This window comes from Pteronotus mesoamericanus, unplaced genomic scaffold, assembly GCF_021234165.1.
Source record: "Pteronotus mesoamericanus isolate MK-2021 breed Mesoamerican mustached bat unplaced genomic scaffold, CSHL_Meso_final contig_263, whole genome shotgun sequence".
NCBI lineage: Eukaryota > Metazoa > Chordata > Mammalia > Chiroptera > Mormoopidae > Pteronotus > Pteronotus mesoamericanus.
The window spans coordinates 1,134,457-1,146,561 of record NW_026555112.1 but is presented as its reverse complement, the minus strand read 5'-3'; the positions used below and the strand labels follow the sequence as shown (position 1 = coordinate 1,146,561).

Here is a 12,105-nt window from a genome sequence, read left to right as displayed (position 1 = left end):
AACGAGCTGCCCACCACAGGGAAGGAGTGGGGCAGGGACTCGGAAAGGACTTCCTGGGGCACCTCGGAACCCCCTGTGGAGACTAAATGTTTAGGGGCCTTCCCTGTCATGCCAGGAGCAGGGGGTCCTCGCTTTCTGAGGCCCAGGGACCTCTCTAGCAGCCTGGTAAAGCCCTTCTAGGAATGATGTTTTAAAACACATTATATCACAAAAAAAGAAAACAGAGATGTTATGTTGACACATAATTATCAAAATATTGAGATAGAGTAATACATTATGCTTCTTTATTAACAAGCATGAGCCATGGGCTTAATTTGTAAAATTCTGAAGTTAAATTTTGAAGTAGAGCCCCAGCTAGTGTGGCTCAGTGGCTTGAGCTTTGTCCCACCAACCGAACGGGTGCCAATACAATTCCTGGACAGGGCACATGCCTAGGTTGTGGGCCAGGTCCCCGTTTGGGGGCATGCGAGAGGCAACCCATCAATGTTTCTCCCCCTCTTTCTTCCTCCCTTCCCCTCTCTCTAAAAGTAAATAAATAAAATCTTTAAAAATAAATAAAATTTTGAGGTAGCGATGAACACGATCAATACTGCAACCTCTCTGCCACAACTACAATGGGTGAAAACCTGATTTCTCCCGGCGCCAGAGCACAAACTGCTCATGCAGCTGCAGTTTGTGCAGTTTGCTCAATTCGCAATGGAAAAAAAAAAGTGTGCTTTCAATGAGGGGCTAGTGAAAAATAAAGAGGTATTGCTTACACTACCCAAATTCATGGTTCCTCTGGAATCTCCCAGGGACCCCCAGGTTAAGAACCTCTGATTTACCATAATTAGTAGTTTTTTTCCTACAAGGGCTCAAAGCCTTTATGGGCAGGGGCAATGTTTTGTCCCAACGCTCAATAAATATTTGCTGGAAAAATAAACCCACAGAAAGACCTGCCCAGGAAGCCTGCCAGGAGGCCATCTGAAAGTCCCATTCTCTCCAGCATTTCTGGTTGGCAAAGGGCACGTTTGTTTCAGCTTAAAATATGCCTGATTGCTATCTCCTGTCTCCACACAAGGCAGGCGGGCAACTCAGGTGGCTATGGAACCACTGGGAAGGGGATTCGTAGACAAGGAGAAGGCAGTGAAGAGGCTAAGGTAGGCAGAGAGGAGCCATGTGGGCGGGAGAGAAAGCTCACATCGAAGATCTCGAATCCGGCAATGTCCAGGATCCCGATGAACGAGGCGCCCTGCCGCTTGGTCTTGTCCAGGGCCTTATTGATGCGCAGCACCAGCCAGCGGAACATGCGCTCGTAGGTGGCCTTGGCCAAGGCCTCAATGGCAAAGTCAGCCTGTGGGGAGGAACACCCAGAGAACAGAGTGTCACATACAAGGAGCCTTTAAGCCTGTACCCTTGGCCCAGCAGTTACACCTGCAGGGCCCTCCCCCAGAGAAACAGCCCTATAAATGGGAGAAAAGCTTCCTGCACAAATCTGTTCACGGCAACCTAACTGTCCAACAATTCAGGAATGGTAGATTAGAAACTGACATTTGCAAAGACCTTTTGAAAACAAGTAGGGCCATACTAAAGTAGCAACTGAAGAAATGACAAGGCATCTTAGACTGACTTCAAATAATGCAGTTGGGGACGCGGGGTGGGGTAGAGAAGATTAACGATGAACCAAGATTGGCCACGAGGCAGTCACTGTTAAAGATGCCTGTGTGACAGGCACATGGGCCCATCACACCATCCTCTCCACTTTATCTGCCAATGTTCAAAAAGTTCCATAATAAAAAGCCAGAGTGAGAATTAAATTTATAAAAAAGAAGAAAGGAAAGGCCTTGCAGGAAAAAAAAAGCTGTCCAGTAATTGTCACTCAGTAGGACTGCTGCAATTTTTTTTCTCTAGCCTTTCCTGTACTTCCCAAATCTTAAGTGTTTATTTGTGTAGCATTTTCGTAATGAAAAAAATAAAGGTTCTTACTATTAGGGAAATGAACAGCTGGTAATAATTATGCACTCTGTCTTTTAAAAACAATGTCCTTGGCTCTGGTGGGACGGCTCTGCACAGAATCACCCCCAGGCTGCCAGCCACCAGCGCGAGGAAGAGAGTACGATGCTCTTCGGAAAAAAGACGAATCAACTTGAACTTCAGAATATTTTTGAGAGATGAGAGTAGCACCTTAAAGACGCCCATTGCCATGGCAGAAACTAGAAACCACCAACAGCGGGGAAAAGTGGTCCTGGCTGGGAGGGACCTCAGCTCCCGGGGGAGGTGGGCACATCCGTGAGGCGCGAGCAAGGGAAAGGCTTCTGCTTGCCTCTCACCGCAGGCAGCACGGCAGCCGGGGGTGGAGAGACGGCCACTTGGCACAGGCCTCGAGGATGGTGGGTGCCGCCGCCACCACCATGGCACAGGAAACCTCATGTGCTCGCTTTTGACCAGGACACAGCAGGCCTATATCCCCGCCGATCAATCATCAGTCTAAACATCGACTTGAGGCAAAAAAGCCCAACGCAGCCTAAAGAGGCCCTACCCAAGGATGGCCCTTCCTAGGCCTTGGGCATGTTAGTGAACTTCCCAGGGTCAGCTTCCTTGCATTCTTAATGCAGTAAACACCATCTTGCTCTCAGAGCTGATGTGAAAACTGAACGAGGGAACCCACGCAACCGAGCCTAACAGAGTGGATGGCCCTCAAACTGGCCGCTGCCATGGACCCTCGCTTAGGAGGCAGGCTGACCACTCTGCCAGAGGGTGTGCGTACCTGTTCCTTAGTCTGCGCCTTCTGGACGTAATCCCGTCCCACCTTGATGCGAGGGGTGAGGATTCCTCTGGTGAAATCAGTCACGTTGATACCCAAGAGGTGGGACACTTTTTGGGCAGCTAATATTATTCAAAGAGAAGGGAGGGAGTAAAAAGTTTTAATTAACCCCAAGAGAACAAGTTCCTCTGCTCAGTCTGGTCATGAAGAAAGCTGTGAAGGTAACCGAGCACTCGTTACTGGAAGAACTGATTCTGGAACCTTCCTCAGGGGGGCAGACACCCAGCTCTCCCCTTCAATCAGCGGGCAGGGAGGGAGGAACGCGTCCTAACCGGGGCCCAGCACCAGCTCCTCTGCACACTCTTGGCCACATCTGCCGAGTGTGCAGTGGGTCCTACCCTCAAAAAGGACCAAGCAGAGGCAGCCCCACCAGGTCCTGATACATGGGGACTGAACAGCACATGTCCCACAGAAATATATTTTAATCCATACACCCACATCTTAAATTTTTTTCAAAAGCCCCTGAGAAGGGCACGTTACGGCTAATAACTTAAATGGGGCCACGTGCAACAACCCAAAGGAATAGCGGTGGCCAAGGCAGATAGAGTGACAGCGGTGTCTCGGGGTCCTCATGCGTTCATGCATTAAAGTGTACATCAAGCTGAGGTGGCAGCAGAAATCGTTGTCTTCCTGAGACAGATGGTTTGGTCTCGGGAACGAATGAGGGCAACCCTGGTCCACAGGACCAAGCGCTTTCTAACTCACTCTGATGCTCACTCTATGAAGAAGGGTCGCACTCATGTGTGTTTCAGAAAAAGTACAGTGACAGCCAGGCCAGCAGAAACACACACAAAATGAAAAAGTGGGTGGAGTCTGGGCTTCTACAAGGCTGTCTCCTGAGCTGATCACAGCCCAGGCACCGGCCCCACGTTTCAGTGGGAGGATCATGTGTTACCTGTGTTGTCGGGCATGGACGCCTGGTCAGTGTTACGCTCCTTCTTGAAGGCGATGTTGCCGAGCTGAAGAACCCCCGAGATGACACGCAGCAAGCCTTGGGACACAATCAAAGGCCACTCAGAACTGGGCAGGGGGAGGAATAAGCCCTGAGCGGGCCTTGGTCTAGTCCACGTGGAAGACCCGGCACCCTGGAGGGCTCATGCCTCCCCGCCAGCACCTCTGCCAGACATCAGCCTGTGCTTAGATACAAGCTGTCAATCTTCCCAACACATCTGAATCTGGACCAAGGACGCACCTCTAGCTCAAGGGGCCACTGTTTTTATAAATAAAGTTTTACTGGGATACGGCCAGGCCCATCCAATGACCTATTATCTGCAGCTAAGCAAAGGTGGCTCCAACCTTAATGTCAGGGAATGAGTGCGTTCTCTGCAACTTTCCAAAATAAAGCCTCAAGGCCCTCTTCACCCTCCCTCTAGGGAAATGAGAAGACACAGGCAGGCTTCACACCACGATTCATTCTAGGCTTCTCCAACGCAAAAATCCCAGGCCCAGCCCCTTCCACATTCCACCAAGGCAAGGCAGGGATATTCTACTTTCAGCAAAAGACAAGGACCGCAGCAGTGCACCCAGACCCTGGGCAGTTGGGCATCTGTCCTTTGCCCTCCTCTGCATAAATGCTGGTGGTACCATGGGAAACAAGAGAGACCTGAAACGCAAACCTGAGGTACCATCCTCCACATACTCAAGACCTTCCTCCTGGCCTCTACAGGGCTCCCCAAGAGTCAGAGACAACAGGGAGCTCTTCCCAGGCCCAGCAGCTGCTCTGAGAGCCAAGAGGATGTGATGACCAGCCTCTGGCCTTCCCTTCCTCACCCACAAGCGCACCAGCTGCGTACCTATTTGTTCCTCTTCTGGGATGCCCATGATCCTCATGGCCTCCATGGTCTCCTGGAACATGTCCTTGTCCTGCTGACCGGGAATGGTGACGTGCCCGTTGGACAGGAAGCGGTATTTGTTGTATGGCTCCAACAGGAGATCCGCTGTAAGGGGTAAAGGGCAAGGGTGGTCCATGAGGGGCTAAAGCTGGAGGCCTAGTCAACACTGAGACCTCAGTGGTTTGGGAGACTGGGAAGTACCCCAAAGCCCGCGGTACCCCAGGAACTGTGGAGTAGCCAGGAATGCCTCCTTTGCTCAGTGCGTGAGACTGGCATGCATGGAGCCCATGAGAGCCTCAGAGGCCCGTGATTCAGATGCACACGCAACCTGCCTTGCCTTTTCTCTGGCATGGTCAGAAACAGAGGCCAAGTCCTCAGGACGGCCCAAAACAGAACTCATTTGGCTCCTCCTCCCCAGCCCAAGGTCGGGGTTTTCATTTCCCAGAGCGAGTGCGCGGCCCGACTGCGGCGGGAGCCCCAGGGCCCGGCAGTCTGCGTGTCAGGCAGTGGGCCCACTACTCACTCTTCAGGTGCTCTCCAGCCCCAGACAGGAGATAGTAGAAGATGTGAAAGGTCCGCTCGTCCTTGGCTTGGCGGATAGCACGAGATTTCTCCAAGAGATCTTCGCAAACATTGAGGAGTTGTGCGAGCTGGAAGGCAGGCAACCCTCCATGCTCCTCTATTCCCATCAAAAGCCACTGAACTTCACCAGGTGCCAAGAATGGCACAAAATGGCCAAATAAAATAAAAGCAAGCTCTCTTGGCTCTGTCCTCCCGGGGCGTAGCTTGTCTAAAGAACAGCACTTACACTTGGAAGCCTTGTCTACTTCAAGGGCCCCCCTTCTCACGAGCCAATGGAGATCAGAAGGCTTCCACCAGCAAAGGCTAATAATGCTGGTGTAGGGGAGAAATAAAATAGCATTCACCCCAACTCCACCTGTCTGGGTACCACACTGGATTAGAGTAGTGCTATCCCACTCTAACCTGAACTTTATCCTGCAAGGAACGAAAAACCTAACTCTGGTTGGGTTTTCAATGAGCCTCTCCTGTGTTCTTCCCAAAACCACAGGTAAGGTGTCATAACAGGCCCATAAAAAGGAATCTTCTGGAATCAGGAAGCAGCTTCTTCCCCATCAAAGCCACTTCCCTCCACAGCATTATTATTCCAATTAGTCACAAGGATACAAGTTTCAATATTGGCTCCCACGATGTAGCCATTGACGTCAAAGTTGATACGGATGAATTTGCCCTAAGGAAAGACAACATAGAGATCAGAGTCCCCATCTTCCACTCCCTATCTGCAGGTGGTATAGCCTGGAGGGAGAAAACCAAGAGACTATGCCCACATGTCTGGCAGCCAGGGGCCCTGCACCCCATACAGCATGGGCACCCAGGACTCAGAAGTGCCACTCTGCTTCAAGCCTGGAACCATGATGAGGTCCAGTGGTGCCCAAGTTCCTGGGCGCAGGGGAAGAAGGGTTCTTCACTGCCTGATTGGGCTTTGGCTTCTAAATGGCTACTGGCTACAATGGGACAACCAGGGGACTAGCCGTGACCCCCCACTCCCTAACTGGCTTTTTGCCACCTAGGTTGAAGAAGCCACCTATGCAGGTGGCCACTGACTGACGTGCGACCCGGCCTGCTCCACGCAGCAGGCCCAGGAAGCACTAAGTCCAAATCTTCCTCACTTTTAAAGCAAGAGCACCCAGTCGGAAGGCGACATGTGCTAAAGCTCTGAGCAGGAGCCCCTGCCCCGCGAGCTGGGATGCGGTCGGACACTACTCACAAATCGCGAGGAATTGTCGTTCTTCACGGTCTTGGCGTTCCCGAAGGCCTCCAGGATGGGGTTGGCCTGCAGCAGCTGCCGCTCCAGCTCACCCTGGAAAGGAACCCAGAGGTGCAGTGAAGGCCAGGCAATGGCTTGGCTGCCAAACCTGCTCCACCAGGCGGAGGGGACAGTGGCAGAGCCACGTCTACACGCCCAACATGCCTGGAACAGAGGCTTCTGGCGGCCCTCCGTGCCAGCCTCGGCCTGGTCTCTGTGTCACTCAAGACCAATCTTCCCGCCAGGCCTCCAGAGGCCTTGCCTGGTTTGAATGCAGCTCCCTGGACTGACTGACCAGCAGCCGTTAGAAAGAAAGGGAAAGCGCAGCTCCCCCAGTTCCAGGAATCTGATACAAGGACCCCAGATCAACCCAGCGGATGTGTTGGGAGGCAGCACGTGAACCAAAAAAGAGACACGGAGACACCGTTCCTTTTCCCTCTGCCCTCCTTGCCTCAGTCCCCACCAACACACCACATTTTTCTCCACTTCACAGGACAGATCTACAAAAGGCACAGTATCATCTCATCCGTGTCCTACTACCCACTGCATTTTCCTTTTCCTTGCTGGTCCCCTGTCCTGCCACATCCCAAACCTGCTTTCCAGCACATCAGGTATCTGAGCTTGGGACCAAGAAGGGTTCTGATCTGCTTATCAAGACCAAAAAGCTCTACTTGTGGCCTCCATGATGCTTTGTGATTGACAAAAAGCACCCTTATGCCTTCTTATGTCTGGGGTCTCATAATACCCAGGATAGGCAAAGCAGAGTAACCCCATTTCAAAGAAGAGAAAACTGAGGATGAGGGAAGGAGAATGATGTGACTGAGGTCATGCAGCTATCAACCAGCGATGCAGGTATTGGATTTGAGTCTTCTACCAACAGCTGTCAGTCTCTGCCATTCTCCGGCCCTGCCCTGCCCCCTTTGGGGGCTCTACCTGTCAGATCAGATCAACTTTGGAAGCAGCCACTGTCCTCCCAGCAGGCCAGACAATAACTGACACTGGCTGAGGAAAACATGGATCTCATTCACCTTAATACCTGGGTACCCTCTATGGAGAAAGAAGATCCTGCAAGGGCCAGGCAGGGTTCTGTATTTGTTAGCAAGGCTGGAGTCAAGCCAGGACTTTACGGGAATAAAGACTGCCTGTGAGTGATGAATAGGAAGACTGATAGTAGCAGGAGCTCCCAGGAGAGTTGTGAACTACAGCCTTCCAGGCACACCTCCCGCAGACAAGACCTGTTTGCAGAGCACTGAGGATGCAGGAAGCCCACCAGAGACTGGAAGGGGCCCAACAGACCCACCTCCTCCCGGGCCTGAGGAAGTCTTCTATTCTCAGACCGTAAGCTAAGTGATGGAGGATCAGAGCAGCCAGGTCAAGGGGCAGGAGTCCAACACCCACAGAGCAGGCTCTCCAGATGTGCCTGGCACCAGTGGCCACAGCACAATGGGCTGCTGCTCCTGGGACTCAGGCAGGCCTGGCAAGTCAGCAAGGCAGCCCATGGGGCTAGATCGAGATGAGTGCTGCTTCCCCGCCCACTAAAATGTTCCTCTCAAAACACAGGCCAGGCGGCCAGGCTACCAGGCTCTCTGAGCCACTCCCTCTCCTGCAGACAAATGGTAGCGCGGCCCTGACTAGAAACTGCCGCCGCCTCGGCTTGAAGGCAAACCTGAGGCCTCCGATTCGGAACCACAGGCCGTTGCCATGGAACACAGGACTGCCAGACCAAACTCGGAAGCAAGCTTTTGGGATTCTAAATGCCAGCTCCCTGCTGGCAATGATGATGGCTAACCTAGGGGTTTTTCTTTATTGATACCTACTTGGGCACAAAGGAGATTTACTTTTTCAATGAAATTTGCATAATATGAAATTAGGAGGTACTGTAGGCAGTGTGTTCTCATAAGGTTTGGAATTACCCATCTGGTGTCTGAAGGGCTTCACTGGGTGGTGTTTCTGGCAGTGAGCTACAACTAGCGTATAAAAAACAGGAAGGAAAGGAGGGAGGTGGGGAAACAAAGGTCACTGTTCAGACTACGGAGGTCCACCTGGGAAGTCCCCTCGCTCAAGCTCTACTTTGCCAACCTGCAGCCCTGCCAAAGCCCAGCCATCTCACAGCAAGGTGAGGTCTGGGGCGTCCCGGTGGGTGGCCTTGGGATGAGCAACTGAGTCACTCACTACAAGGGGGAAGAGCTCTGCCACAGCATGCCACAACAGGCCTCGGGATACATGAGCAGTAAACCACGTACAAGAGTGTCTCGCGGCCCGGGTCTGTGTGGAAAACCACCATACAGCTTCAGGCAAAGAAATCAACCAAAGTGGTCAATGACCTCTACAACCAACAGCCTGAGTGGTGATCAGAAACCAGAGGCAACCTATCCAATCACTGTGGTGGGAAGTAGAGTCAGGGACAGGGTACCCAGCACACACCAAAGCCTGAGGAAGAGGATGTGACAAGTTTGCTTCCACTTATCACACCCCCTCCACATGCCATCTTATCTCAGCACTGGGCTATCAGCCCGCCTCCCCCTCTGCAGCTGGAGTCCTGTGAGTAACACAAATGGGTCTACATTCCTGCTCTCTAGCTGTGGTCTTATCTCAGTGGGGACTCCAAGGTCACCCTCCAGAGACCCAGGCACATACTAGGCATTCGACAAATAGTTGGGAAGTGGATCTTAGAGCAAATTCAGAGATGGAAAACCACAGCTAGAGAACTCCTGACCTCACAGCCCTGTTTTTAAAATAAGCGTCCTAAAAAGAATGGAAAATGGGGGGGGGGGGGGGGGCCGTGGTTTGGAGAGAGGGAGCAAAAGAAACTTTATTAGTTTCTAAATATAACTCCTGACACCCCGTGGAAAAAGATTCAGAATGTCTTGAGTAGTTTGGCACATGAAAAGTTACTTTTGGTTCCATTCCAGAAGACTGTACTCATTAGGACATTCTGCAGCACACGCCCAGGTCTGCATGCACAGAGACACACACCACTACTTACTTATATATGCTGCGCACAGCACCCCTGCCCAGGGGAGCCACCCAGAGGGCACCGTTCCCCTGGAGGCTTGAGGGGACACCGCGGACACTTAGATTTCACAGGGAAGTTGAAGAATGTGTGTTTGAGAGAAAGAGAGAGAGCACCACACAGGCATGCTTAAGGATGATCACCCCACCCCGGGAAAGTCCACTGTAGGCTTTCCAGGCGCTGCTTCTGACCAGCACGGTGGGGGCAGGTGAGGGGGGCCAGCCATCTCCTTCTTGTCTGGAACACCGAGCATGTGGGGCTCCGGGAGAGCAGATTCCCACCCCACTGTGCCACGGTCTGGGCCCCACGCAGGGCGTTACAGCTACCATGAGCGTGGGGAATTCTGGGCAGGACTAGAATTTCTGAGAACAGCTAGGCGGTGAGGCCCATACCCATTCTGCAGAAGTTGTCATTTCAGAGTGCGCAAGAGGTCACTGTGTGTCACATCCAGCCCCCCTCCTCACAAGACAGTCAGTGAGTCGAGCCTAGAATAGCTCTAGCCGCAGAAAGTGACAATGGTGTGGAGTGAAAAGCTGCTTAGGAAAAAATACATAATTCAAGGGCACACGATGATCAGAACACGCATTCCTGGTGCAGAACGTGCAGTAAACGTGCAGCTCACCTAGCGAGGACACTGCTGAGTTCGACCATAATCCACCAAGAGGGAGAGGGGAAAAAAAGGGAAGTGAGAAGACTTTCCGATTGCCCTTTCTCTCTTCACTGGGGTCTGTCCACCCAGAGGCATTTCAACAGCAGGGAAAAGCAGCAGGGAGGCAAATGCAGGCCTGCCCACAACCCTGCAAGACTCCATCAGCCTGAGAATCACATTTTGGAATCTCTCTTCCAACCTCAGAGGTGGAGGCCACACAGCAATTAGCTGCCAACCCCCAGTGGGCTCCAGTTTCCATAGCAACTCAGAAAGTTGGGAGGCCAAGGGAGAAACGAGCTGGCTACCAATGGACCCACTCCCAAGACAGCCACACTGCAGCTTCAATGAAAGCAGGCCCAGCTTCTCCTTCGTTCCCCGAATGCTCTCATTTTAAGCCGAGCCATGAAGCATTAAATGATCTTCCTCATGGGGAGGCAGGCCCCACTCACCTGGTCCTTCTTGCTCTTGTGTGAGGAGGCCACGTGAGCCAGATACTGAATGACTTTCTTGGTGTTCTCCGTCTTGCCAGCTCCAGACTCACCCCTGCCGAGAGAGCCAAGAAGTTCTCAGGGGAGAGGTGGCCAGATCCTTGAAGTCTCCCCCTTCCCCACTGCATGCTCTACTGCCTACCATTCTTCTGAGTGTTAATGTGGGACCTAACACCTAGTGGCAGGGAAGGGGACAGACAAATAAATGCAATTTCTGGAATCCTCACTTGGGCCATTTCCCATGGCCCCGCTGCGTGCTCTGGCCACTTGGCAGCCTTTGCATCCAACTGCCGTAGGGATCCATCAGAGGCAGCTGTTGACTCAGGGGTCAAAGGCACTTATACATGTTCCTTGAAACTGCACTTGAAGGAATGTTCTGTACCACTAACTCCCTCTGCAATGGGGTTTATTTATCTCCTTGTTAAGTTCAGAGGGTGAGGGTGAGAGGCTCAGTGACCACTTCAAGCCAGGTAAAGAAAGGCACTGCTCAGAACCAGCAGTGGTGCATTCTGGAGGGGCTGGCAGTTGCTAGCCCTGCTCCGCTGAGAAGACCCTTGCTTCGCCCCTCTGCTCTAAACCCACCTCACTGCCCATCAGCTTTTTTGAGGAAGGCGGTTCAATCTTGGTCCATGAAAAGCTCATCCATACTGTGGGACCTCTCAGCAGCCCGTCCCTTGGGGAGGGGCAGTGCTTGAGTGGGGAATAGAACTCATAGGCCTGGGTTTGGGTAGGGGTCCTCAAGGGTAAGAGCAGATCGGGATGACACACGGCCCCACCGCCCTGACAGAAACACTTACGTGCACAAAATGGACTGGTCCTCTCGGTCTGAAACAAAGAAGACATCGGGTTAACTTCTACCAGATATGAAAGCCTCCCCCTCTGGCTTCTGGCAAGCTGCCCACACACGCCAACCTGATGCCTCCCTCAGAGGAGGGACATTCCTAGGCGGCGGCACCCCTGGACGGCAGCTCGTCCTCCAGGAGCTCGGACTGCCCACGCTTGCTGCCCTCCCCGCCCCACGACACCAGAAATAGTTCTGGCTCTCTCACTTGTGAGAAAGTCCATCTGCGAAAAGCTCCGCAGGAGCTTTCCTACTTTCCTGAGAGCTAAGGCAGGGCGTTCCCTGTGTGTTCACAGCTGGGCGTTCGGGCGGCTGGAAATCAGGCCTGTGGCAGGTGTTTCAAATAGTGTCCACATTTCAACAAGGAGCCTCGGTTAAGAGGCTGGGGGAGGGGTGCGGTAGACAGAGCTGGCTTTGCAGTGGGACAGCCCTGGGGCAAGACGCTGCCTTGGTCACGTGCACAGGCTCCTGGAGCCCAAGCCTCGTCCTGGGACGGGGAGTGATGGTGTATGTGTAAGTAACAGGCATGAAAGCACCAGTGTGGTGCCTGACACGTGGAAAATGCTCCATCATGTAAATTTAGAGACAACTTGGGAAAAAGAACAGCAGCACCTCAGAACCACAGCTTCTGACCAGTTTAGTAACAACTGGGTC

At 52.6% G+C, this 12,105-nt stretch overlaps 1 protein-coding gene across 2 annotated transcripts in view; it reads right to left on the bottom strand.

Moving 5' to 3' along the window:
- Positions 1-12,105, bottom strand: part of MYH9 (myosin heavy chain 9) — an 89,091-nt gene that overhangs the window by 29,531 nt on the left and 47,455 nt on the right. For both annotated transcript variants that reach the window (XM_054574532.1, XM_054574533.1), the window contains 9 exons: positions 11,408-11,435; positions 10,572-10,665; positions 6,422-6,514; positions 5,821-5,884; positions 5,159-5,257; positions 4,597-4,740; positions 3,699-3,794; positions 2,747-2,865; positions 1,181-1,333 (listed from right to left, as the gene is read on the bottom strand). In XM_054574532.1, coding sequence (XP_054430507.1) covers positions 1,181-1,333; positions 2,747-2,865; positions 3,699-3,794; positions 4,597-4,740; positions 5,159-5,257; positions 5,821-5,884; positions 6,422-6,514; positions 10,572-10,665; positions 11,408-11,435 — 890 coding nt within the window. The remainder of the gene's footprint in view (positions 1-1,180; positions 1,334-2,746; positions 2,866-3,698; positions 3,795-4,596; positions 4,741-5,158; positions 5,258-5,820; positions 5,885-6,421; positions 6,515-10,571; positions 10,666-11,407; positions 11,436-12,105) is intronic.